This window comes from Mesoplodon bidens (assembly GCF_964165515.1).
Source record: "Mesoplodon bidens genome assembly, chromosome: 12".
Lineage (NCBI taxonomy): Eukaryota > Metazoa > Chordata > Mammalia > Artiodactyla > Ziphiidae > Mesoplodon > Mesoplodon bidens.
This window is the reverse complement of record NC_138168.1, coordinates 82,501,259-82,529,050: the sequence shown is the minus strand read 5'-3', so window position 1 is coordinate 82,529,050 and position 27,792 is coordinate 82,501,259. Positions and strand designations below refer to the sequence as shown.

The window sequence follows — 27,792 nt, the reverse complement described above, 5'->3', positions numbered from 1 at the left end:
AAAATTCTTCCATCTGTGTTTTTTTAAGATCCTTTTCTTTTTTCTTCACCGTCTTCTGAAAGATTGCTTAACTTATATTTATTTACCTGCTGTCTTCTATAAAAAGCTTTTTTCAAAGAGGGAGAAAGGAAGTAAAGAAGCTAAGTAGAGAAAACTCTATAGAAATGTTTTGCTGTATCCAGCCATCAGCAGCTAGGTTATTCTTCAAATTTCATAAGGATTTATTATCATCTTGACTGCAATCATGTAGAAAACGAATGGGGTACAAAGTACATGAGGCTAATTTAATAAAACGAGCTTTCTTTGCTTGTGAAATCTTTGAAGAAAGGAATCATTAGACAGAGACTTGCCTTGTTTTCACCAAGGTCAGGAGGCATGTCAACTTGGAGATGTGCCTTTGGCGAGAAGTCCTTAATTAGAAATTCCTCCAGAGCTGCTCCCAGTAGGTGCTTCCTAAGACAAAAAGACAAAATAACTTAGCAGGGAAGCCCTTACTAAGGATAAGGTTACAACGTCCAGGTTCAGGTGAATGAAAGAAACAATTTGCTGACAGCAAAAGAGCAAAGCTGTCATGATGGGTTGCTGGATTTTGAATGAAAGTCTCTCCATCATATTAGTAGTAAGTATCATTTTTGTTATTTAACTTTAAATATATACATTGAATATCTTGATTCTTAGGATAACTTGTATAGTGATATGAAATAACTTCAAGTATTGCTCTGGTTAAAGGACTAAAACTTGATAGAAAACATTCAATAGATCCATTTAATTTACCCTTGCAGAATCATGTAAGTCATGACTTTTAAAGTCAAGTAGTTTGCTTTTGCATCATGTATGAATGTTTCTCTAAATCGAATGAAGGCTTTGAATTAGGCTATGAAATTGGGATTTTTCTAGAGTACTTTTCTGAGTTGTTTTTAAAGATTTCCTCCTTCTTGACATCATTGATTTAAAACGTTATAGCAATGTTGATTAGGATGGTTTTCATTAATTTCCTTAAATTATACCCATATATGTTTAAAGTCTTTTTTTATAAAGTTAACAATTTCTTACCATTACGATCACTGTTAAAAAACTAATCTATGAGAAATAAGTACTGTATATTGTGGCTGATATTGAGAAGCTCTTCATTTTACTTTAAAAGAAGAACCCCAAGAATCCCAAGTGATTTTGAATAGAAGAAAAGGTTGAAGACAGTATTGATTGGTTCTTTTTTCATTCTACTCTAGCTCTCATGGCTGGGAGTAAATTTATATCTGTTTATTGACACATTCTGTTGGTACGAAGAGGAAGAGTCTTTCCTTTATACACGAGTTATTCTGGGTGTAAGTAGATTTGGGGACTACACATTAATTATCATTTCAGAAAGAAAATGCATTCTATTTTCCCCGGCTTCCTTGTTTTCACTGTATCTCTTTCTTGTGTGTTTATATATGGACAGTCAACACTGGCTTGGGCTCGAGCATCTGCAGTGTGCCTGAATTTTAACTGCATGCTAATTCTATTACCAATCAGTCGAAACCTCCTTTCACTCATGAGAGGGACAAGTAGTGTAAGTACTAAATTATTTGTAATAATTTCAGTTGTTATGATCTAATATGTGTCATTGAAAACAAAGATGTACTTCACTATGAAATTCCCAATAATCCTGGTTAGACTGAGGTTTGTTTCTCTGTAGTGAGCACACAAGGACTAAGAGTGAACGTCTGAAATTGGTACATCTGATTTGTCTTTTGCTTTTGCCGTTGACTCCCTACATGACATTGGACTCATTGCTCAACCTTCCCCTGATGCACTTGCTTCATCGGAAAAGAGCTAATAAGAGCTAATAAGATTGACCTGACTCATGAAGGTGGAAGTACTATAACAGCTTGAATTACAATTTCTGATTAAAAGGAGCTAAATAAGTAGATGAGCCAAATGCACTAAAGAAGCATCTCTCTGAGTTTTCAGCCCAGGAAAACACAGTCACTGTACATAGATTTTAGTATGTAAATTTTAGCCCCTACCAGACGTATTGGGGCATTTCCTAATTATGTAGATTTCACCGTGTTGGGTACTTACCTGTGTTTCCTGCCAAACAGAATAATGCACTGTACAGAAAAATAAGACCTTCAATAACCCTTCTAGACTACATAATTTATTATATTATCATCTTTATAATTTTATGAATATTTCGTTGTAGATGAATATAGAGCCTTTCTTTGTGTAGTAGGAATAATTTATAGACTACTTAAACCATGTCGCTGAGGATGATGGTTGTCATCTTCATTTTCTAAATTAGCTGAGGCATGATTATTAGCAGGTTTATTCTAGAGTTTTGGCTTATAGCCAGGCAACTACTAACTCAGTCACTTTTATTGAGTTGAAATTTCAGCAAAGCCAGTAATAACCATTTGATTTTGCTTGTTTAATTAATGGCCACTAATTTTTGTGTCATGTAGCCTCACCTTCAGTAATTTAGAGACAGGGCCTGAGTCTTGCTTTCTTAACTCTTATGACACTGTTATTGCTATGATTTTCCCTGAATAAGACTTTTAATTTTTGTTATTCTAGTGCTTCAGAGGACCGTGGAGGAGGCAATTAGACAAAAATCTCAAATTCCACAAACTGGTTGCCTATGGGATAGCCATGAATGCAAGTAAGTGCTTGTTATTAATTGCCTGATTAATTTTATAATACCTCCCATTCACTTTATAGTTTTATTTCCTCCCTGCCAAAGACTCACCCTTAGGTGAAAGAAACCTGTGCCTTCTATCTGACCGTACAAACCTTACATAAATGGATTTTTAAATGTCTGATTTATACGCATGCAGTCTTCCCTACCAAGCCTTCAATTTGTCAAGGGAAAGTTTATGAAACTTCATTTCCATTTGTGAATAACTAAGCTTGTTGATAATACCATGGTAAAAACCCACTTGAAAAATGAACACTTTGTTATTCAGTATAATTCACATCAGAAATAAAATTGACCTATACTCAAAATCCCATTCAGTCGCAGGAAAATGACTATCAAATGGTATCATGGGCCATAAAAGGAAAAAAGAAAAGCAAGATCATGTGAACAAGGTTCTGAATAGTATGGAGCTAGTGGATATAAAAGGATCTTGAAAAGAGAGGAAGCTTTATAGGTATATAAAGTGTTATCACTATTTCTTGAATAGAAAACAAGAGAATTCAAGATAAAGGCACTAGAAATTAGCATCAAAGGTCAAGGTTAAACTCTGGTGAGGAAGAAAGGAACAGGGGCAATAACCAACTGGCTTGTGGTTTTGTTGGGCAACAAAGACATTGAAATAAAAGGCTATCTGAACAATAAAGAGTTATGATTCAGGACTGTTTCCCTCAAACTAATTTAACAATAAACTGTTTTTCTCATTTGTTTTTATCCTCTCATGCATAAAAAATAGCAGAGTAAAAAGAACACTCAAAACAAATGCGGGTTTAATTAAGCAACAAGACATGACAGACGGTGCCCCAGTGCCAATTAGCGCAACTTCAGGTGTGCACTGAGATGTGTGGGGAGAGTTCCCTACCGGCTATCTTCAATGCCAGATTAAACCAACCCCGGAAACGTGTGCAAAAGGTCTTTGGAGTTTGTTAAGACTTAAGCGTAAAAATACATCATGTCTTAGAGAACACTAGCGAAGGGATGGGGGACAAAGAACAGGGCTAATTCATGTTCGTGTTCCAAGGCCTGCAATGGCGCTGAGTATATGTAGGTGACAATAACCTTTGATGAATGAGTGAATGCGGGAAAGAATGAAGACTCAGGGAAGCAGATTTCAGCTCAGAAATGGGAGTCTTTGCCAGACCTTGAAAATTATCTAAAATTAGAATGAGGGTCCCCTGAGAGTGCTGAGTTCCCTGTTGGGGGAGGTGTCCTAGTGGAATCCAAATTGCTCCTTGAAAAGCACTTCAGAGAAGTAATTCAAGGAATCTCTAGGCTTCCTTTAAAATCTTAAGAATCTTTAATTCTGTATTAAAAGAGGAGATAAAACACAGTACAATGGCAGGAAGAATATGATCACTTGCAATAGCTTTAAGGCAGAATTGGACTCTAAGAGAAAGTTACAAAGATATTACAGAGAGAAGGAACAAAAAAACCCCACAGCATCAAAACAATCAGAAAAGAAATCAAAGCATAAAGGAAAATATGTATTATACAATAGGTTTCTCCTTAAACCTTTGGGTATGTATATTTCTTCATCTGGAATCATATATCAATAGGATACCTGCATCAGTGATGTGTACTGAATATCTCCCTCCCATGTGCAAGATACCCTGATAGGAGCTGTAACCGTCTGAAAGTGGTACAGTCAGTAACGTTTTCGGATGGAGTATAATTCATAGGGACAGCAGTTGACTAGAATCAGATAACCAAGTTATTTTATACCCCTGCTAGTGATGGGTTGTGTGATCTCGGATAAGTTCCTTATGTCCTCCTCTGTGGAATTATAAGAACAACAATCCAATCTATCCATCCTTATAAGATGCACAGACCAGTTGTCAGGAGTGGACCTCTAGGAAACCGACAGACTTCAAGGTCATTCACTGCTGCTATTGCAAAGAGAATCAGATCCAGGTTTAACACGGCCAGCAGGCTCCACTCGTCAAGCCCCGCCCACTGGTGCTCCCTGTCACCTCTCACCGCACCCCTTAGCTTTTCCCTAGCTCCTGGCGGTCCCCGAGCCGTCTGTGCCTTTGCCCTTGCTATTCCCTTTGTCCAAAATGCTTATCCTCTCCTTCTTCACTGGGTAAGTGGTTGCTGTACCCAGGACTCGTTGCCTGGCCAGCTTTCCCCTGAGCCTCCAGGTCTGGGCTGTTGGCCCTCCTCACCTGCGGGTCCAGCCACACCTCCTGCCCTATAGTACTATTTCTCAGACTGATCACCTTAAAATTTGCGACAGTGCCTTATGCCTCTTGGCTTTCCTGGTCCTCGCACATAACAGGTCCTGAACAAATTCGGTCAAACCTGAGGATGACTAGAGAAGTCAGCTAGCAGGCAAAAGAGATCAAGAGAATTACTGAAAAAAGAGACAAGATGTGAGAATGCGGGAGTTCCTGGGAACCGGGAGCAGTTTGGGGTGGACGAAAGAGAGAGAGGGCAGTGAAGGGGTTCAGAATGACGCCGGTCATCCAAGACAATCAGTTCGCATTCTGCTGCGACAGGACAGAGCAGGCTGCTCTTTCTCCTCTTTCCCTCACAGACCCCTGGAGAGAATCAAGTATTCTCCCTGGCCCCCTTCTGCTTGAGTCCCCACTGTTTGCCAGGCTCCCAGACATCTCCCGGGGCTGTGCCAGCAGGGTCTGACTGCTTTTGAGAGCAGAGTGCCCGTCTTCTCCCACCTCCATGGCAACCAGCAGCGCTGCGGTTGTTTCCATTCCAGGCAAAGGCAGGAAGGTGGGGAGATAGCCCTCTGCTTCTCCCAGACCCTGACAAAGCAATTATTACATTTCACATTAACTACAAAACGCGGCTGGCAACGGTGCTTTTAGAAAAAAAAAAAACAAAAATGCTAAGCCCTGGTTTCATAGATATACCTTTGCTTTTCACATTTTGTCCTTCCGGTGTATTCTCTTGGGAGCAGCTGAAAATGTCCCCGTGCTTATTTTATTAGCATCGCCCATGATGCTGCTTTTCAAATAGCCGACTGGCTTAATAGAGGTGTGTAACCTTGGAAGAAGTGCATCCGCATCGAGGTTTGCGTGCCAGCCTCTCATTTCTCATCCGTTCCCCTATAAGTTGAACTGCAGGCTTTAATTGGTCAAATCATTAAAGGATGTAATTAGAGCCTTGTGAAAGTGGGCTGGGGAGGAGGAGGGAAGAGGCAGACAATGGTATCCATAATCAAGGGCATCACCGAAAAGGCAGTGACAGGAACTCTTCTTCCTTTGGCTTCCTGCCTTCCTGCGTGCCTGCCTATGATAAGAGCTGCTGGAGCCTCCTTCAACCACTAATAAATCATTTTCAGAGCCCTATAACCTCACTGGTATAAAAATCATAGTTTCGCAGCTTCTCCGTTCTTATTAATGCAGGTCTTTCTGGGCTCTCTGGTCCACAGCAGACCTTGAAGACACTTCCAATGGATTAGTAGCCCTTTGAGCCCGAGCTTCCTTCAAGGGGTCTGTGAATAGTGACCAAGGCAGCTCTCTCTGGCAAATTCTGCAGCTTGCATCCGCTAGGTTCCGGGGTGGACAGTGACCCACGTGTAGTTCCTGATCAGTTGCTGATTAAACCTCAAGAAACACAACACAGACAGGTTGAGAGAAACGACCTTAGAATCGGGGTGCTAAGAAAACGTGATTTGGAGGCCTCACCACAGAGAACAGTCCCAGAGGCCCAAACTCTTCAGGACTTGATCCCAAAGGAATGGCTACTCGTTCTGCTTGAGGCACGGAGAGCTCCAAGGAGGCTCTCTACCCCGTCCCGCCTATAACATGATTTAATGTGATTTACAAATGAGTGGCATGCACAGGATGCCAGAGGATATGTGTATTCTTGCAGAAACCAGACCACAGATTTGAAAGTTTGGGGCCAGGTTCTGAAATGCAGAATCAAGAAACGCAGCCAGGATTTGTCCCAGCATCCTTCTTTCTAAAAGCTGCATAATTAGGAGGTGACTGACTTCGGAATGACAGTTATCACTGACAGGCAGGCAGAAAGGTAGCAAGAACTGACCACACTTCCAAGATTCTCCCTCAATTACACTCCCTTTGATCTCCTGAAAAAGAAAAAGAAGGAAAGAAAGAAGGGAAAGGAACTTTCTCAGGGCAACTGGCTCTAATTGTAGCCTTTATGGTTTTTTTGTTCACTCTTCAATAAAATCTCCTTATGTGAGCTCAGAAGTTCACACACCAATTAAATGTGCATTTGTAGTGGGTCTAAGACTGCGGCTCTCTTTTAACTGTAAAAGTACTTTGGTAAGAAAATAAAATTGTGGGAAGACCCAGTCACAGCATCTTTTCGTCGGGCATTAAGGTGGGATCTGGAAATGCGTACCTAGGGCTCTTCCAAGGGCTTTGGCAGAAAGTGCCCAGAGGCACCAGGAAGAAGGAACCTGTGTAGTTGGTGACACTGGATTTGCCGTAAGACTTAAGAAACCCCTTTGAGACAGTGTTGACTTTGAAAACATAAGTTTCATGTTTACATTGCTCTCATATTGGACTCCAGCTCCCTTTTAGATGACAAATACTCCCAATTAACTTCAGATGGAGACACAGGAGCCAGACAGCTGGAAGGGAGCCTAGGCATCAAGGTTTAGTCCAATCCACACATTTTACAGATGACAAAATGGACTGAAAGAAGTTAAGTAACTGAGAAGTATCCTCTTCAGTATTGTTCCTCCTACATGCTCATATCAAATCTAGTAACATGATATGATTTTGATGACTAAGAAAGAGGAAAATAAAACCATATCTCTATTTTATCACATACTTGAAGCAACCGTCACTGTAACTATAGCATGGCTATTCATATTAAAATAACTAAAATGTATAAAGGGAAGAACAGGAAATATAATGTCTGAAAAAGAACAAAATCAGTATCACTCCTGGTATCTATCAAGTCCCAACAGTCCTGGATTTGGTAGCTGGGATACCTTTGGTTCCAAGCCAAGATCACAGTAAAATTAGGGTCTGATCTAAGAGGAAATAAAACATTTAGACAAACAAAATGGGCACAAGCAGTATCCTCTCTGAGAATTTCTGAGATAAGTAAAATAAGATATTCTACTTTTTATTTTCTACCTGTGAAAAGAAAACAACATGGAGGTAGCTGGAGCAAAGGAACATTTAAGACATGAATTTTAAAGTACATAAAAAAACTGGAAAGAATAGTTTTCAATATATTCCCTCAGGACCTACCTTTTGCAAAGCATCTTGGGATTTCTTATACTACTTCATTAGTTTCTTCATCTCTGTTACGGGAAACCTGGCAAGAAGAATAAATAAAGGGTTCAATATCTTTGCTCATTCAATAAATGTACTTAAATTTAGCTTATCGGTGTCAAATTCTCACGTGGAAATCAACCTAACAGAAAACAGATTGTGATCAACAACTCATTACATGGGAGAAAGATGTTACAGAACGTAGACTATAAAAGACCTAGAATTTATCCTGTGTTCCGTTTCTGACCATCACATGTGGATTATGTAATGGTAAATACATAACTTAATTTTTTGCTTGAAGCTCAGTATCTATTTCTGTAAAATGGGAACAGCTCCTCTCTGTCTGGTGTGCTTTAGTCCACAGAGGGAGAATTGAAGAAAGCTAGGAGCAGGGGAGTGAGGGTAAAGGGATATAATGTAAAAGGAGTATTTACACCTACCTACAAAGAGGACTCCAAAGGTCATAAGTCTTAGGAGCTATTTGACTAGATTAAAGACACCAAGTGAGCCATTCAAAGAGTCTAGCTAAGCCCTTAGGAGAAATTCATTTTCAGTAAACTGTAAGGGTATAACAATTATTGATTAGTGAAAAGAAGCAGTATAACTTAAAGGTCAAAAGATGGGGCCCTGGAATCAAGCAAACAGGGTTTTATCCTACCTTTGCCATTAACGGACTCCAGGTCTCTTGTTATATACTGGTCTGTAAAGTGGGAATAAGATTAATACCTGAGGGTTACATGAGATCATATGCCTAAAGAATTTATAACAGTGTTTGCAGTATAATAAGTATTCAATATATGTTAGCTATGAAAAATATTACCTATTTTTTTCAAAACTTTAAGATACCAGAAAACAGCACTTAAAAATACTGGACAATGTTTATGTTCAATTTAGCAAATAGTTCCTATTTTATATACAGCATATTGCAAGAGACTGCTGCCGGGTGAGCTTTTCTAGCTCTGTGGACGCCAAGACCAAACAAGGCAGCCCCTTCGTAGACGTGGCCGCATATAGTAACAAATCGAACATAACGAGGAAAGCCACTGCCCCTTTGGTGCTAACCTCACCAAACCAAAGGAGACAGTCAACAGCACAGACTCAGAAACACTATGATGTGCTTTGCCTTCTTAAGTGAGCTTCAACCAAAAGTATATTTGAATTGATTTCTAACTAAAAGGCTGTAGAAAAATGTGCTAAAACACGTATTAGCAGGGAAAACACTACAACAATGTTGCACACAGATTGACTCCCTGGACCTTTCTCCCTTTCTGTAATCTTATGGTCACTCTGCAAATCATTACTAAGGACAGGCTGGTGCTAAGCATGTGCCAGGTGTTGAGGTTTCAAGACGAACGAGTCTTGAGGGGTCAAAGTCCATCAAGAAACGCAGGTATAAATAAATACTCAGAACCATAGTATCTGGGAAATGTCATCAAGGTATGACATCCGTGCTTGTGGAATCAAAGAATGCTTGAGAAGACAACTTTTGAATTGGGTCTTCAAGCGTGAGGACTACTTTGCAGGGCAGAAGAGGGAATGGCTCTGTTAAAAGAAACTCAGGTGGCAGAGGGAAGAGGCTAAATAGAAGATGTCATTTCTAAATGTATCTGACACTGGGACCACAGGAATCAAATGCCACCGATATTCACAGAACTTTCTGCTGTTTCTTTTTCCCTCACTCCCCATACCTCAAGCCACAACTTACAGCCATGGAGGACCCCAGAATTCACCCACAACTGTAGAGATTTATAATAGTAGTAGACTCTGCTGCTTTTCACTGTGGGTGCAGGAAAAAAAGAAAAACATATCAACTGGGAAATTATCTGTACTCTGGTTAATGAATTCTCATTTCACACTTGAATCTGATCCCAATGGCAAGTATCAACTGGCCACCCAACAGGGCTTCCATTGGTAGGAAAAGACTCAGTATGTCTTTGTCTGGGTGTTGTGACTGCTGGCTTCCCCACAGATTTCAGAAGACAGGGAAGAGTAGCATCGGGCACAGACTTCTTAGGCTGGATGATGCTGTGTTCTGAGTTTATTCTCTTCATTTGGAATTTAGACATCACCAATTCCCAGAATTAGAAAGCTGAATTTTCTTCTTAAGAATATACAGAGAGGCTTAGTTCCATAAATACTAGCTTATTTCAGTCCACTAGGAATAACAGATGCAAGTATATGTGTGTATGTGTACATGTAGGTATATATATACATGTACACTAAAATGTATAAAGTAAGAATAAAAAATATAAAGTCTGAAAGAGAACAAAAACACCATCTCCTCTGGTATCTATAACGTATGTTGTATGCATATATATTAATGTGCATGATGCATAGTATTCTAGAAAAATGCTTTCTTATTTCTTGGGAAAGAAGGTGTGTGTGTGCGTGTGTGTATCTTCTTATATATATAGGTATAGGATGGTATACATACATATATATATATATATATATATATATATATATATATATATATATATATATATATATAATTAGCTTGTATATCATAATATCTATTCCAGGTCCAGAATGATTATATGTTTAAAATTAAATTATGGTGAATTGAAATTTAATTTATGTGAATATAATTAAAATGAATGTTGTGAATCATACAATATCTTCAGAAGTATTTGGTTCATTCCATTCAAGACACTGGGAAAGATGCACAAATTACTCTTCCTTAGATATTACAAAAACCAGAACAGAGAAACTTGACCAGATAGGCACTGAGTTTCTGAGTAACTACCAAGGAAGAAATCCACATGGTGCATGTCCCATGTCATCCCCGGCCCGTAGCCATCCACATCTTGGCGCACTTGTGTAACCTGGAGCACTACCACTGGAGCCAGTCGCCGGAAGCAGAGGGACTTGTAGCTGCGCTTTCCAAACTTGGCGACACCCCAGATGAGACCTACCTCAACCCCATCCGGACCTTCCACACAGTGAGTTCTCCTTGCATGTCACCTAGCTCCTCATCCCCCAAATTCTTCCTTTTCTGATCCCTTTCTCAGGAATACTGTATTTCAAAAGCTTTTAATGAAACAAAAAGCTAGAGAGTTTTTTATGCCAAATGCTAACATCAATTTCACCTTTTAAAAGAAGTTATTTTCTTCTGCCATCAATGTTGCTGAGAAGTTATGAACAAGAAGAAAAACCGATGCCACTTAATTAGTTTATAACAAAAGATAGTAAATACACCTAAACAAGAAATGCAATAACCTGTTAAAACCCTAACTTTAAAATTTTTTAAAGTAGCTCATGATTAGATTTTTTTTTGCCTATGTTAGAATCATAAAGAATGTGAAGTGCCATCTAAATTCAGGGAGGAGGAATTGGATGTCTTCATTTTCAGTTTGCAAATTGTTTTCTGGATCCCTTCTCCTGTGTCATTTTTGGCACACAGGTGACTAGCTAGTTTGGCAACTCTGATGCTGGGCAAAGCAGCTAATTCCAGAATAAGACCTGCATGGCCAGTGACATCATTAATGCTAATTAGCTGTATGCCCATGTGGGAAACAAAAAAGAATACCCAAAGTGTAGCCACAGAAAGCCACCTGTAAAGATGAAGACATTTCTCTCCTTTAATCCACCCTCTACCTCTCTTTTCCTGATTGATTTAAACTTTTGCCATGTACTACCTACTATATTGGAACATATATCCAGAATGTTGACGAAGCTCAAAAATCTGTACTGCCCAAGAAGAGCCCTAAGACAATACTCTCCAGAATGGAAATTTCTCCACTACCATCTGGGCCATCCCTTTAAGTGACCCTTTTGCCCACGCAGCCTGATTTGAAGAAGCAAAATTCAAAGTCTCTTTTTGGGGAAATTCTTCCATGTCATGTCCTCTAATTATCTTAAGATGATTTTGAAAAGCAGGCCACTGATCAAGTAGAGCTACGTTTTCTTAGCTGACAACAATTAGAAGCTACAGATGCCCGAAGCTTGTGGGAATGGAATGCCTTTGGTGTACTCATTTGAGCTGCAGGATTTGTCTGGGCACCTACTGGGGTTAACTCTTTTCCCCACTAAGGCTCTGGCAAATTCATTGCAATACACACCCGAGAATAAATTTCAACACTTTGAAGAGACTATGTAATAAATAGCACTTATTATAAATATTTTTAAAGCAATTTAACAAGATGATTAAGCTACTCCCTATATGGTTATTTAGTAATTTTAGAAGCAATATACTATGTAAGTACTAATTAAGTTCAGGAAACCCTCTAATTTGGGATATTTAGAGAAAGATGGGTATCAGTTACACAATGTGTACATTACAGAGTATTTCTAAAGAGACACAGTGGAATTGTTTAGGAGGAATCATTGCAACTGAAACCAGTCTATAAATATGTCGTGACAAGAGAGAAGTGGGGATTTACTTTAATAAGCAAAGAAGAATGATTTGTCATTAGCACATCATATGATGTAAATGGATTTCTAAAATGCCTGAGTACACTTGAAAAAAGTCTTTTAAGTGTGTTACACATACCCCTTTCAATTTTATTGCCACTGTTTGCTCTATGAAGAAAAAATAAACAACAGAGAAGTCCCTGTCCAAATTACCTTAAGATCTCAAAGCAGCCCAAATTAATGAGATTTTACGGACAAAAGCTATAGTGTGAGTTCACTGAGCTCATTGTTGTCTCAAAGATAGTAACACAGTGTGTGAATACTAAGGGTACTTGGCCAGAATATGGGAAACTCACAATAAAAACAACATGCTTTGTGATTCACATTCTAAAAAGCTATTTAACCATCCTCTACACTCACAGGGCAGAATTCTGGCCTTTTGGCAGGGTCTATCTGATAAGGATAGCTGTATCTTTATTGATCACCTGGGATTTACAAAGCCTTATTCCAAGCCTCCTGAGGTAACATGAAAGAAATGCAAGTCATGGTCCTTCCAATTAAAAAGTGAGAGCAAGGAATAACCGCCAGGGGAACAGAGTGTGCAGCTGCTTTATTAGGAATGCCCCTGAGGGACCTCTCCAAAAAAGTGTTTATTAATGTTAAGATGCAATTAAGCATGGACATTCTCATTTTTATTTTAAAAATTAAAAACTTAAAACTCGGCTTTATTTTGCAGTGTTGTATCTTCAAATGCATTTTCATATATTGTCCTAATTTCAATTCAACATAATAACTTTGACATGACAATTGATTTATACAGATGGAAAAAAAATGTAGTTAACAAAATGGCATTGGGCAAAACTTGAGCAGAGTGAATTTCCACCCTGAGGGGGAGTAGAGGGAAGGGCAAGGAAGTTCCCTCTTGAAGTGCATGGGGATGCTTTTCAAGGCTAATATGCTTCTGATTAGAACACTGTGAATTGCTACCTGCTTGGACTCTCAAATATTGATCCTAAAATGGAAAAGCAGGACTGAGACATTAACGTCGTGGTGCTTGTTTCTTTTAGAACACAGTCACTGAGTTGCTAACGACAGTCGCGGGTATTACTGGCCTGTTGATCTCTCTGGCTTTCATCTTGATCATGACCTCTTCCACCGAGTTCATCCGGCAGGCATCCTATGAGTTGTTCTGGTACACACACCACGTTTTTATCATCTTCTTTATCGGTCTGGCTATCCACGGGGCAGGGTGAGTCCTTATGACGTTCAACGTGTAAGATTTTATCTCTGTGAACCTCAAAATAGCCTTAGAAAGTCTTTTAGATGGAAAACCATGACATGCAAGACTAATGGACACATAGAATGTATGAAAAAGCGCATTCTCTGTGCCAAACACCTTTTTAATAATACTGAAAATAAGCAACATAGATGGTGAAGGATTATACTTTTCCTAGCTAACTCTGTTGGAGAGTCTTGACATGTATATAAGAATTTTAATGAATGCTGAGTAACAATAGATCTCTGTTTCATTCAGAACCTATTTTCACGATCCAATTTATATGGGATTCATTGGGATATATATTTTTGACACCCAGAATTTACTTCTGCTTGACCAAAATCATCCCAGTGTTGGGGAGGGGACAGTGTGTGAGATGGCCAATCTGACCTAGGCTCTGCCACTAGTCTTCAGAGTGACCATGTGCAAGGCTTTCAATTCCCTGAACCTCAGTTTCCCCGTCTGACCTCTAGGAATCCTTTTTCCTCAAACATCCAATAAAATGTTGTGCTGGCATTCAACACCTGCTTGATACTCTTAATTCCTTCATCAGGAAGCTAGAGCAGCAGCATCTGAAGTATAGCACCTTCAAAGATAATGTTTCAATTCTTTAAATATTACCAAAATTGCTCTAGACCAATTAACCAACTGATGTCTGTGAACTAGGTTGTCCCATATTAATTATTTCATAAATTGATGCCCTTTTTTCCCATGTTAAATTTTCAAAATACATTTATGTATATCCATGATCAATTTGACCTTGAAAACTGTCCTGCCCAATAGAGACGGTGCTGTTATCCCCATTTCATAAGGAGGAAACAGATGTTCAAAGGGCTAAGTGATTCGCTCAAGATCCCAGGACAAATAAATGGCAGAGTCAGACCCAAGACACTGGTGTTCAGGCAAGCAAACCTTTACTCGTAACAAGCCCTGAAGATTGGGTCTCTACTTTCGTGAATAAACCATTCCTCGACACTTGCAGGACTGTGCCTGGTGATATTGCAAAGCCCTGTATGGCTTGCCAGAAGTTCTTCATCTGCTACCCACCCTCGCATGATACCATGTCCTGCACCTTGTTCTCCCACCACGGCAGCTGCTGAGTGCAGGGGGGCCGAGTCTCAGAGGTGGGCTCTGTTTCTGCCCAGACCTGGAAGGGCAAACACATGGCCCAGGAGGCTGGATGGCCAAGCAAGTCACACACCACGCGGTGATTGTGGATCCCATGCGGGGCCCTCTGGGAGCTCTTCTCAATCCGCACCTCCCAGCAAGTCAACTGCGTCCTCCAGTCTCCCTCCCACACTAGAAGCACCCCTCATCTCAGCCCTCCACTTCTTGAAGGGGGTCCGAGCGGCTGCCACTGACTCTGCCCAGTTAAGAGCTCCCACATCATCTGTCAGCTTGTCTAACACATAGATATTGTAGGAGGAAAGATTGCCCCAGGGGTGTATTTTACCCTAAAAAACTGGCCATCCCTCTGCTAATCTTTAGAAACCTAGTCAGTCAATGTTCATATTGATGCTGCTGCCTGGCTAAGGGCTTTCTAGCCTCTTTTAACTTTAAAATACCTGCAACTGACTCTTCTGAATGTTGCATCCCTCACCCTGACTTTTTGTATCTGGAGGGTGGGGTGGATGGTATGTAGTCCCCAAGCCTTCCACCCCAAAGACTGTCAGGCCTTCCTTTTTCTGTGGGCTCTTCTGCCGGTGCCAGGGTGTTAACCCCTGTAGTTCATTTGAGAGGCTCTTCATAATTCACATGTGTCTAGAAGAACTCTTCACAAAAATGACGTGTGCATCACCCTCCTCCCCGGCGTTCACACCCTTGTCCATTGTAGAAGCACAAGAGGATTTCAATGGGCAGTGTTTCATTGGAGATATTTTTTAATATCCAAATAACATTTCATAAGATGAAATTTTTTTAGTCATTTTAACTTAGTTGGAAGGCTTATTTTGGGATAAGGGCCTCATTTAATCTTCTCAGCGTGAAGTATTCTACAGCTACTGTTTACAGCAAAAAGTAATTTGCAAATTCTCTACAAAAATGCCAAGTAGGATTATTGGAATGTGTTAAAGCCCGCTAATCTTCTTATTTTGGGATGGCATAGATGAAGACATAAAAAGTTTTAAAATTTTTAAAAAGATACCTACTGCATTTGAGAAGTGTTCTGAGGTTCCTTTAGGTAAAATAAGAAATGTTGTCTAAGGCCTGAGAACGAAGGTGTTAAAATTTACAGATTCTTTTCCTCTGGCTTCTATTTTTTATTCACCCTTCCTCTGTCTGGGTATCATTTGCTCATGGGAGATTCACAGATAGTTTTGTTCATCTAACTCAGTGGGGTGTTATCAAGTTTGGATGACTTCCATAAAATAGACTGGGACAAAGGCCAGGATGGCAGTCCTCCAGGCTGTTTCCAAGGGCATTGCCGTGCCCTCCTCCCAGGCCCTACGATGCAAAAGGAGACATGTTACTCCACAGGCTACCCAGGACCTGAGCTGTGTCATGCTAAATTTTCTCTGTGAGGATCATGTTCCTCAAAAGTTAATCCATGTATTTTACTCATAAACTGCTAGGAATTGAGCAACACCTGGATTACATGACCTCAGCATCACATGCTTCACAGCCTGTGCACCAGTGGGTAAAGGGAGGAATTTGTACCTAAGCAAATTGTCCAGGGTCGATGGGTACTGCATCTGTAGCAAATATAATATAGCAGGATCAGAACTTCCCTGGCAGTCCAGTGGTTAAGACTCCGTGCTTCCACTACAGGGGGCATGGGTTCGATCCCTGGTCATGGAACTAAGATCCCACATGCTGCATGGCACGGCCAAAAAATGAAAAAAAAAATAATAATAATATAGCAGTATCACAGGACCCTTGATCCAGTGTTCCATTCACGAAGGCCAGCTTCCTTTTTCCCTCTCCAATTCAACAATATCGTCTTGAAGGCACATTTCACACTGACCTATTTTTACCCTGTCAAATACTAAGCCTGCTATCGGTCACTGGCAGGAAAAATACCATTATTCAGGGCACTTCTTTTGACTTCTTCACTTGATAACTTCTAGGTGCTCAGAAACAAACCAGGAAGGGTAGAAGTTCAATAAATTTGCAAAAGACCCAAATAGTACAAAGTTAACCAATTAGCCCAAATCAGCAATCAGGACAAGACGTAACCTAATTAAATTCAACAGTCTACAAAAGGATGTGTTCCAACAATTTTCCTTCATTATGAATTCTCTAATACAGACACTTTCAATTTAACACAGGATACCACCGAGGAGCACTTCTTTTCTGGTATCTTCGAAGTTACTAGAAGCTTCTTAAATTCCTATTTTTAAAGATGCTCAGGGAAATACACCCCAGCCCAGATTTCAAGACAGTGGAAATGTTATTGCAGAGTCCGTCGTAGACTATGTATCTGTGGCATCCCAAGACTGCACAAAATCAGTTTCAAATTTGGCGGTTTTGTTTTGTTTTGTCTTTAATGGCAAGTCGGATTGTTCGAGGGCAAACCGCTGAGAGTCTTCTGCTACACAACGTCACCTTCTGTAGAGAACACCTCGCTGAGTGGCAGACAGCTGCCCGGTGCCCCGTGCCTCAATTTTCTGGCAAGGAACCTTCGGTAAGAATGAGCCCAGGAGCTTTTAAAAATAGCTGTCGCCACAGTTAAAATAGCTAGAGCTTTTATATGCTTGAAAAAAGAACAGCGCATGTCACCATGAGACAAAGCCAACTCTTTATTAAGTGTGCTAATGGGGAACTCGAGTTATGGATCATTTTACGAGAGGTTGCCTGCCAAAAGCACTTTGTTCATTTTGAAATGTGTTCTTCCACTTACATTTAAATATGGATGGCTGAGAGGGTGGGAATTCAGAGCCCACCCCCCCACAAGCACAGTCCTGTCTCCAGAGGAGTCAGAAAGCTGTTTGGCTCACCTCCCTCCACCCTCTGCATTCAGCTCCCTACCCCCTGAACAACTGCCCTCTCCATTCTGAGAATTAATGGCATCCCTTCCCAAATGAACATTAGGCGACGACCAAATGAGAATCATGCCCTCTTTATAAGCTTGCCTTCTTTCTTTCCACAACTTTCGAGATGGAAAAAATTGAGTTTACACGCATTTGCTTCCTGTTCTAATTAAGCTTTTACTACTGAAATAATGAGAATATTAGCCTCAAATGGATTTAATTAGAGTAGATGATAATGTCCACAAGATCTCAAAAGTAAGATTTCCAGGGTGTGCTTTAAGCATGACACTTGGTGGCACAGATAAATAGAAATGGTAATTCTCTTCGGTGTCCTCACAGGTCTTAGAACAATGCAAACCTTGGGGCAGCTGGGTAATGCATGAAGGAAAGTAAATGAAGCCAGCAGATTAAAACAAGGAGGAAACAAGTGCCAAAAAATATGTATCATTAAACAATGGGAAGATAGTTTTCAGTGTATAAATGGTGAGGATTCGGGAAATTATGTCATCAGCATATGAAGAATGTAATGATTGACTTTTTCGAAAATGCTTAACTCTGTTAAATTAAGCGCTGGATTTTAAGAGTGGAAACGGTTAGGAAGAATGTTTAAAACCGAGAGAAGTAGAATGGATGTGTCCATTAGACTGTGGTTCTTTTAATGGCCGGTATAGATTGTCTCTGTCTTAAACCCAACCATCGGGAGCCACTACCCAGCCTGCATATTAATGAGGAATAGGAATGCCTCACTAAAATGTTCAGCTACAGTGTCTCCATAAAAAAATCAATACTCTCCCACACCTCATGAATACAGACTAGAGCCTGCTCCCAGCAGCATATGCTGACTTTAACTATCATGAAAAGGGGAGAACGTACCCACCTCTCTGTTCACTCTCCCCTGCTATACTTCCTTGCACACCTTCTCACGTTGTCACTCTTTCCCATTATTTTTAATGGATCCTGATTCAAAGCGTGTGTGGGCTCTGCAATTACCGCTTGGCTGAGCTGTATGATATTCTCTCTGATGTCTTAGAGACACTGAATACAAAAGGCATCCCTTTTGTGCCCTCGCTTCACTGCACCACACCTACCCTGTCTTTGCAGGAATCCATCTCTTCCTCTTTGCCTCTCTTAACTCCGTGCATTTTCATGGTGCTTTTCTCAATAGAATATTTATCGGTTCACCTTTAGGGGTGTACTACTCCCATGGTAGAGCTAAGGATGCTTTGTACATCACCTCATATAAACTGAACTGATCAAAGGAAACAGTTATACTTTGCAATCCCCTTTTCCCCCACTTGTCTCACTCCGCCTTTCTACCCAAACTCACAGATACATGCAAGACTCCAGACTCTCTAGAATTCCTCATGCAATCCATCTCAAAAGATGCCTGGTCTTCCTTAGCCAAAGAAGCACCTTATTTCATTTAACTGCAACATTAACAAATAATAATAGTAATAAGACTGGCACTTTTTAAATTACTAAGGAATGGTGTCAATGGTAGAGGAAAAAGCTTTAACTGAGGTAGATCAATTCAGCAAACTTCTGCCGAGTGGTTATTATATTCTTGGCGTCGCAGTAGACGCAGGATTCAGGGATGTGGTTTCCGCTCCTGGAAATCTTATTGTCTAGAAAAAGAGGCCATTCATAAACACATACATGAAATAAAATCAAAGCCAGCATGTTCTTATTTCTGGTAGGAATGAAAAACCAGGAGTGAAAGTGGAGGAAACAAGTTTCATTACTGCAGCTTTTAAATCAACATGGTTTTATTTCTATCATAAAATACTCACTGTACCATGACTTTTTGAGTATTTTTAGAGGAGAAAAAATAAAGCTAAAAATCCACAGGTCTTTTAACATTAAAGAAACTTAGATACTAAATAGACCTGGCCCTTTATTTAATAGATGGAGAAATCGAGGTCCAAGGAGTTTTTATTTCTTACCTGTGGTTGCAAAGGGCATTCCTAGCAAAATCACATCAAGGAGCCAGAGCTCCTAACTCTGTGGCCGTGAACTTTCACCTCTCTACTCTTCGACATTCATTCTGAATCTCTGGCCTCCTTCCACTCCTCATTTTGTCAGCTCTCTGCTGCTATCTACAGCTCTATGCCCCCGACATTGTGTTTATCTCTGTGAGTAGAACTAAAACATTTAAGAGCTTGGAGGGAACCCAAATAATAATTTCCTTCCATTCTCCCATTTTATAAAACAGAAAATTTGAACGTAAAAAAACCCAAGATTTTCCTAAAGGCATAGGGTGAGGGATGGTTACCCCAAGACCAGAAGCCAGGTCTTCTGGGACCCAATCCAAGTTCTACCTTGCCCCTCCCGCTCTGGGCCGTGTCTCCGCCTTGTTTATACTTGCTCTTGCCTACCCTGGTCATCACTGCTGGGATATTTATCTTTGAATATTCATCTCTGGCCATCCTCTCCCTCCATCCCTACCTTCCAGGGGCCCCAGGAGTATCACAGTGTAACTAAACTGGGCTTTCTCCTCCTGGAGCAATTTATGTACTAGATAGAGATAGAGCCAAGGATTAATAGCTTACATTCTCCTTCCTGACTAACCGTACAAAGAAAAATAATCCATTCCATTTTATCAACATGGAAAAAGCAGAGACCATGACTGACTTGACACCAACAAAATGAAGTGTATGATGTCGCAAACTTTCTAAAATGGGTGTGGAAGATTACGTGTAAAATTACGTAGAAACTATAAGAGTGTTTTTGCAAATCTCTCTCTAAGCTCATATAGAAAGAATTGCATCCTTGTTATCATTTCTGTAAGTATCCAAGCCAACTCTCAAAATATTTTTTGGTTCATTGGAGCATAAGAGACCTAAGGATTCACTGCTTGGGTCCAACCCCATCCTTCATGTCTACCGCTTCCTGCCTTATCCCTTACTCTGATCATCATCCTCACCTCACCTACAGCATAGGTGGACAGAAGGTTTTATTCTCTCTGCTATTCTGAACACGTTGCTGAACCCCACTGAGGCAGAAAAGAATAAGTGGGTCAAATTGCTTTGTGTTGCCTACATAAATCGAGCCTTTGTCAGGCAAACAAGAGGCTCCCAGGGAAAAAGCACAGAAGGTTGGTGTAGGTGAGAAAAAGTGCTGTGCAAACAGACCTAGAAATAAACAAAAGAGATTTAGAAGAAACAGGAAAGATAAAAAAAGCAAAAATGATGCTGAAGGGCTTGTGACCTGTCAACAGAAAAGAGGGAGAAGGATAATAGATGGGGAGTAATGAACAAGGAAGGTGATGAGTCAGTCGGTGAGGTCTTAGTGAATATCTGGGTTCAAGAGAAGGGGACACCCTTTCTGTTCCTGAGATAGGATTCTAAGAGTAAGGTCGGTGGATTTAGAATTCCAAGGAGGGAATTCGGGGAAGTTAGGAGAAGGCTTGGGTTCTCGTCCTGGCTCTCTGTGACCTCCTTCTGTGTCCCTAGGCAACTCATACTCATTCCCAGAACATTATGTTATTTTTTCTTTAAAAGAAGAACTAGACTAGATTTCCAAGAACCCTTACCATCCTAAAACTCAATGAATTAATGAGTCTCTAGTAGTTCGTAAGATACGTACCCTTTCTAATGTCAGCATTGGACAGAAAGAAGCATGATTACATGGGAAGAGAACAGGCTGGGTGGTCAAAACCAGTTCATGTCCTCACTGTGCACCTTGTTTATCACCTTTGTGACCCTGGACAATTTGTTTCATCTTGCTGAGACTTAGTTTCCCTTTCTGCAAAATAAAGAGAATATCATATGCCTCAGAAGGTTGTTTGATATCAAACCTAGTATAAATCTTCAAAAATTTTAAGTTCCCATTCCTTGCCTTTTAGGGGAAGCACACACCTAATGCTGTAACCCAACCCATGGTACAAGAGTAGCCTGCTGGTAAACTGATCCTGAGTAAGGCAGATTATACTCATAAAAGGTTAACACAGAATGGAGAAGTTCCCTGTCAAAATTCTCCAGACAAGTGTTGAGGCTTTTGCTCTGATTCTGTAAACCTAGATTTAAAGTGTTGAAAACTGGGGACTTCCCTGGCATTCCAGTGGTTAAGACTTTGCTTTCCAATGCAGGGGGTGTGGGTTCGATCCTTGGTCGGGGAGCTGTGATCCCACATGCCTCGTGGCCAAAAAAACCAAAACATAAAACAGAAGCAATATTGTAACAAATTCAATAAAGAAAGACTTAAAAAAAAATAAAGTGCTGAGAAACTAAGTTTGTTTTATTCCATATAACATTGGCTGCACGCACGTGTGTGAGTGGGAGTGGGAGGGTGGGTGTGTGAGTTGCTCGAGGTATATGCCCCAAGTTGTGATGCATTGTTGGCCCCCAGAATCACTATTCGAAACATTTTTTATTGAATTTTCATGTCCTATTAACTCAGTAATGTAGTTTGTAAGCCTTTGACTTTGGCTGAGTTTGGGAGCATTTACGACCCTATCATATATAACATAAACATCAATCTGCTTTCTATTTCTTTGCAAATGCAATTATTTCTAATTACATAAAAGCATCATTGATCAAGTAAGCCTAAAAACCAATACAGAAGAGTTTAGTCTCTTAAATAAGCTTGTAGACTTCAAGGAATAATTGAATGTTATAGTATTTCATACAAGGAGATATCTTTGTTGTTGATAACTGGCCCAGACTTAAAGGAAAATGTCTAAACTCCATTGTGTTACATATTGATTGGTTCAAATTGAAAATATTTGGATTCTATTTTCATTTCCTTTTCCTCTCTCTCTGCAGGCTTGGAAATGGGTTTTAGGCCCTGTGGTCTTGTATGCGTGTGAAAGAATAATTAGGTTCTGGCGATTTCAACAAGAAGTTGTCATTACCAAGGTATGCATGTAGGTTTATGTCTGAATAAAAACCTGAGTGTAGATGAAAATTTTTTATTAGCCCAAGTTTTTAATTTGCCATTTTTATTGCAGAGCCATCTGTAATTTAGAGGCTCATCTTCTGTTCTAGTAATTTCTTGTATCCTGTGCATCTTTTAGTGAGACTAATTTTACTGAAGACAGGGATCAGGGCTCTGACTGGTACACAGAATTCTGATAAAGGTTATGGTACAGCCCTGGAATCGTCTGTATTTCTCTTTATTTCGGTGTCTCTCCAGGGGGAAAATGCAGGAGGGCTGAGTGTGCTTTACATGGATCATAGTGACTTAGAGTATAATCACTTCCTCCACAGCATAAAAATACGAATGTTGAAACACACAAATAATGTTCACATATTTTCAAATACACACACTCTCACTTGGAACCACTAAACAGAAGTTGCGGGAACAGTCACCCTCAGGTTCAAAGGGAAAAAGGGCACTGGCGGGGGGGCGGTTCAAGATGGAGAGGAAGGGCCCTGCCCTAAGGAATGAAGGCGTGGTGGTAATATTTTCCAATCTTGCCATCCCTCCTCACCGCTCTCCAATTTTTACCTCGTGCTGGAGGAAGACCTCAGCAGATAGATCAAGAATACATGCCTAGGAGGACCTCCCTGACGGTCCAGTGGTTAAGACTCCATGCTTCCACTGCAGGGGTTCAATCCCTGGTTGGCGACCAAGATCAGGCATGCTGCGCAGTGGGGCCAAAAAATTTTTTAAAGAAGAATAAATGCCAAGGAAACTGAAAGCTTACCCCAAATTCTCCCCCTAGTTGTTTCGATCTCTTAAAAGAAATTCTCTGCTAACCAAACCCATGCAGCTTTGCTAATACAATATTAACAGAATACTCTGTCTCTTTAACTGTCTTCATGAAAGCAGATGCCCAGAAATTGCTTCATATTTCTGTTTTAAACTGCTTCTCTGTTGCTGTTTTTAAGTTAAGCACCAAAGGATATCAAGCTGTATCAAGAGCCAGACAGTAAAACTTCTGGAAATCTACTCGAGCTGTTACTAGGGAGACCATTTAACAGCAGAATCAGAACGAGTATCAGTAGGGAGAGGAGAAACTAATGATTACAATGCTGTGAAGTTCTCTTCTGAATGGAAAAATACTGTCACAGTATCCAGACACTAGATTCTGCCCCCTTATACCTCCTGCCACAAAAGAAGACATGGGGGCCTGGAAACAAGAGGGAAGTCTAAGAAGGGAAATTAGTTCATTGTCTCTGATAAGTAGCAAGTTATAGAGCTCTTTAAAAAGCAGTAGCCTTGGGCTTCCCTGGTGGCGCAGTGGTTGAGAGTCAGCCTGCCCTGCACGGATGCAGGGGACACGGGTTCGTGCCCCGGTCCGAGAGGATCCCACATGCCACGGAGCAGCTGGGCCCGTGAGCCATGGCCGCTGAGCCTGCGCGTCCGGAGCCTGTGCTCCGCAACGGGAGAGGCCACAACAGTGAGAGGCCCGCTTATGGCAAAAAAAAAAAAAAAAAAGCAATAGCCTTTGCATCACGCTTTCTTACATCTAAAACTCAGAGCCTACGTAGGAGATTGGATGAGCCTTGACCAAAACCAGACCAAATGAATAAAACATTTCAGAGTATGAAGGCTGTTTTTTACTCAGAATGAAGAAATACCAGGGCTAGTTCACAAAGAAGCAGGAAAAGATGCACGTCACTGAAAATAGTACCAAACTGGACCTATATTTTAAAACACGAAGTTGATTCTGTGGCTATTTGATCACTTTAAGCATGATTAAGTGCTATGGATGATATGCTAGTGTATATTCTCTTGCACCTGAAATTAACTGTGCTGTCGAAATAGTGGCCACTTGGGACAAACAGTCATGTGCTGGACACCACTTTGCCCCTGGATGCAGCTACCCAGATTTCCTACCTAGCACACTGAAGGAGGTCAATGTCATTCTTGCTGGAGTTGCCATCACTTTCATGTCCGGGTTGGAACGATTCTTGAAAACTCATAATGAATGGCCTATGTCAATTATACCTCAGAAAAGTTGATATAAAAATTTTAAAACCTTTGATGGAATGGAGGCCATTGTCTTAGTATTTAACCTGAGCGAAAGAACCAACACCTCTCTTGCTGTGATTTAGGTGGTAAGCCATCCATCTGGAGTGCTAGAAGTTCACATGAAAAAGCGTGACTTTAAAATGGCACCAGGGCAGTACGTGTTGATCCAGTGCCCATCCATATCCTCGCTAGAGTGGCACCCCTTCACCCTCACCTCCGCTCCCCAGGAGGACTTCTTCAGTGTGCACATCCGGGCAGCAGGAGACTGGACAGAAGCTTTATGCAAGGCCTTTGGGGCAGAGGGACAGGCCCTGAAGGAGCCCTGGAGCCTGCCAAGGTAGGAGCCCATTTCTTTTTTATGTGTAAGTTAGAATATTATAAAAAAATAAGGTCCTCTAGGGCATCAACATGCTAACAACTTCTGCAATATCTTATTCTGTATGGTAACTTTGAATCCATTTATAAAATCTGAGAACCTCTATTAAAAAATATAACTCAGCAGATTTCCATTAGGAGCAAGTACATTTCTTTAAAAAACAAATGTTCGATGAAGACAGGTGATGATCCAGGGAGAGGAAACATTTTGCTTTCCCAGGTCCAAAACATCACTTTGGCGAACTACAAGCAGCTTGTGATGAGTAAGGCAGCCCGGTGAACTTTTTGCTGTCACGGTCCGAGGTTTTTCTATTATATTTGTAAAGTTTGGTCTTCGTAAAAAGGATGCTTTACAGTCCAAATTAATCTGGCAGCCTCCATACACTGGAGAAAGAGCTAAACGATTAGACTAAAGCTCAGAAAATGACAAAATAATCTGAGAATCAAGAAAGTTAGTGGTGGTGTGCATTGTCAGTCCCACATGTGTGATTGCAAAAAGTATTAATTAACCTCCACTGTGTGCCAGAAATACAAAGATGGCAAAACATTGCCTCCATTCTCTAGGACTTCTGAAATCAACACTGGTGTGCAAACAAATGATTTAACTTTGCTACAAGGAAGATGGGTAGACCTGAGAAAGTGGAAGAGCACTGATACCATCTGTAGTTTCCTAGAGTTGTCGTAACAAAGTACCATGAACCAAGGGGCTTAAAACAGCGGAAGTGTATTCTCTCACAGTTCTGGAGACTGCAGGGCTGAAATCTCGGTGTCAGCAGGGCCGTGCTCCCTCTGGAAGCTGTAGGAAGGGTTCTTCCTTAGCGCCTCCCAGCTCCTGGTGGTTTGCCAGCCACCCCTGGCGTTCCAAGGCTGCGACTGTGACAGTCCCATCCCTGCGTCTGTCACTACATGTTGTCCTCCCCTCTTGTGTCTGTGTCTCTGTGTTTCTGTGGTCCCTTCTTGCAAAGACACCAGTCATACTGGATTAAAGGCCCATCTTCCTGAATGACCTCATCTTAACTTGATTACATCAGCAAGAATCCTATTTCCAAATAAGGTCACATCCTAAGATAAGATTTCAACATATCAACTGGGCTAAACAATTGAATCCAAAACAACATCCTATGCAGAAAAGCCAGTGTCCTTGGCTCCTTTTAGTAAACAATGGCTTAGAATTGATTCCCACTCTTGCTGCAGGATTACCCAGTAAGCACTCAAAGCCCCATGTTTCGGGACCCAGAAAAACAGGGACACACACACAAAAATGTTGAGAAAAACTTTGTGAAGGAATTTGATATTTCAAAAGAAGCATCAAGACATCCCCTCTTCTGCCATCCTTGGAAGGTATCAGGAACTGCCAAGCAGTGACCACAGCTACAAGACTTCGGGTGGTGAACCCAGTAAGGACACACTTAGAATGGAACTTCCTAAGGGCACGAGGTTGTCCTCCTCTATACGTCCCATGCCTAGGACAGTGTCTGACACGTAGTGAATACAGAGTAAGTATATGATGAGGAATGAATACCTGGACCCAAGATGGACGCTTCACTCGTTTAATTTAACAAATATTTACCGGTGGTAAACTAGGCACCAGAATAAATTTAAGGCACAGAATCTACTCAGCTTATTGTCCCTCCTCTGTCTTCCCATGGGACACTGAACTGTGACTATGTAGCACTGGGCTTGCTTGTGTTGAGTGGGTGGGAAGAGCCACAGTCTTCATTTCAAACACTGGTACTAAAGAGCAGTGTGATGATAAACCAAGTACAAACATCATCTATTCAGACTAGAGCCCCAAGTCACAAGACAACATTTGACTATTCCATTAAGACCTTATCCTTTTTATCATGGAAAGGAGGCCATGTAACAGAATTCTGAGGTTCAGAGTGTAGTGTGAATGCTTAAAATCAGGAATGAAAACACCCATACGCACACGTGCACGCATGCACACACACAGGTCCCAGCCCTCCCTTGGCATTGCCAAGGTGGATACCTTCATCCTATTTGCTAGCCTGGTTTCTGCTCTGAGTGTATACAGTTGTCCGGCCTATCGACCAACCTTCCTCTTCACAAACGAGCTCTCATTTCAGCCAGTCCCCCAACAAGAGCTCGGGAAGTGTTTCTCTGTAGTCAGTATGCTTTCTTTCTTTTTGTTTTATTGAGGTAGAGTTGATTTACAATGTTGTGTTAGTTTCAGGTGTACAGCAAAGTGATTCCGTTTTACATAGATACCTATATCTATTTTTTTTAGGTTCTTTCCCCTTAGAGATTATTACAAAATACTGTGTATAGTTCCCTGTGCTATACAGTAGGTCCTTGTTGATTGTCTGTTTTATATACAGTAGTGTGTACATGACAATCCCAACCTCCTAATTTATCCCTCCCCCACTTTCCCCTTTGGTAACCATATGTTTGTTTTCTATGCCTGTGGGTCTATTTCTGTTTTGTATATAAGTTCATTTGTATCTGTTTCTTAGGGTTCCACATAATATCGTATAATACTTGGCATGCTTTTATCTCCAGAGTGCATCTTCAGCGCAAGGCCTGACACGATCTGGCCCCCAGACCTCCCTGGGCACCCCTGCTCCACCACCTGCTCCCTCGCTCACTCAGCCACTCTTCCAGCTTCTTGCTTCCCTCCCACACCGAGCACACTCGCCTCAGGGCCTTTGCCGCTGCAGCTCCCTCTCCCTGGCACACTCTTCCCCCGGTCTCTGCTTCGCCGCCCCCTCACTGCCCCCAGGTCTCTGCTCTAATGTCTCCTAATGAGGCCTTCCTTTCCCGTTTCCTGTGGTCCAGCAACCCCGACAGACACTCCACACTCGTCGTGGTCACTGTGCCCCGCGCCTTACTTTCTTCCTCTCCACCTGACACACTAAATACCTGGCTGTTTATTTGTTTACCCTTTATCTCCCCACACGAGAATGGGGACTTTCTCTCTTTGATTCACTTTGTTGTCCCCAGTGCCCAGAACGGGCCCTAACTCTCAGCTGGCACTCAATAAATATTTACCAA

The 27,792-nt window shown here is 41.0% G+C and overlaps 1 protein-coding gene across 1 annotated transcript in view; it reads left to right on the top strand.

The window, feature by feature from the left end:
- Nucleotides 1-529: 529 nt before the first annotated feature.
- The window catches only part of NOX3 (NADPH oxidase 3), a gene marked incomplete at its 3' end in the record, with an annotated part of 58,163 nt that continues 30,900 nt past the window's right edge, over nucleotides 530-27,792 (top strand). Inside the window, exons 1-9 of the mRNA XM_081250863.1 lie at nucleotides 530-619; nucleotides 1,230-1,325; nucleotides 1,442-1,552; nucleotides 2,557-2,641; nucleotides 10,687-10,832; nucleotides 13,311-13,492; nucleotides 17,012-17,141; nucleotides 22,251-22,343; nucleotides 24,489-24,742. Of these exons, the coding sequence (XP_081106989.1) occupies nucleotides 572-619; nucleotides 1,230-1,325; nucleotides 1,442-1,552; nucleotides 2,557-2,641; nucleotides 10,687-10,832; nucleotides 13,311-13,492; nucleotides 17,012-17,141; nucleotides 22,251-22,343; nucleotides 24,489-24,742 (1,145 nt within the window). The 5' untranslated portion in view covers nucleotides 530-571. The remainder of the gene's footprint in view (nucleotides 620-1,229; nucleotides 1,326-1,441; nucleotides 1,553-2,556; nucleotides 2,642-10,686; nucleotides 10,833-13,310; nucleotides 13,493-17,011; nucleotides 17,142-22,250; nucleotides 22,344-24,488; nucleotides 24,743-27,792) is intronic.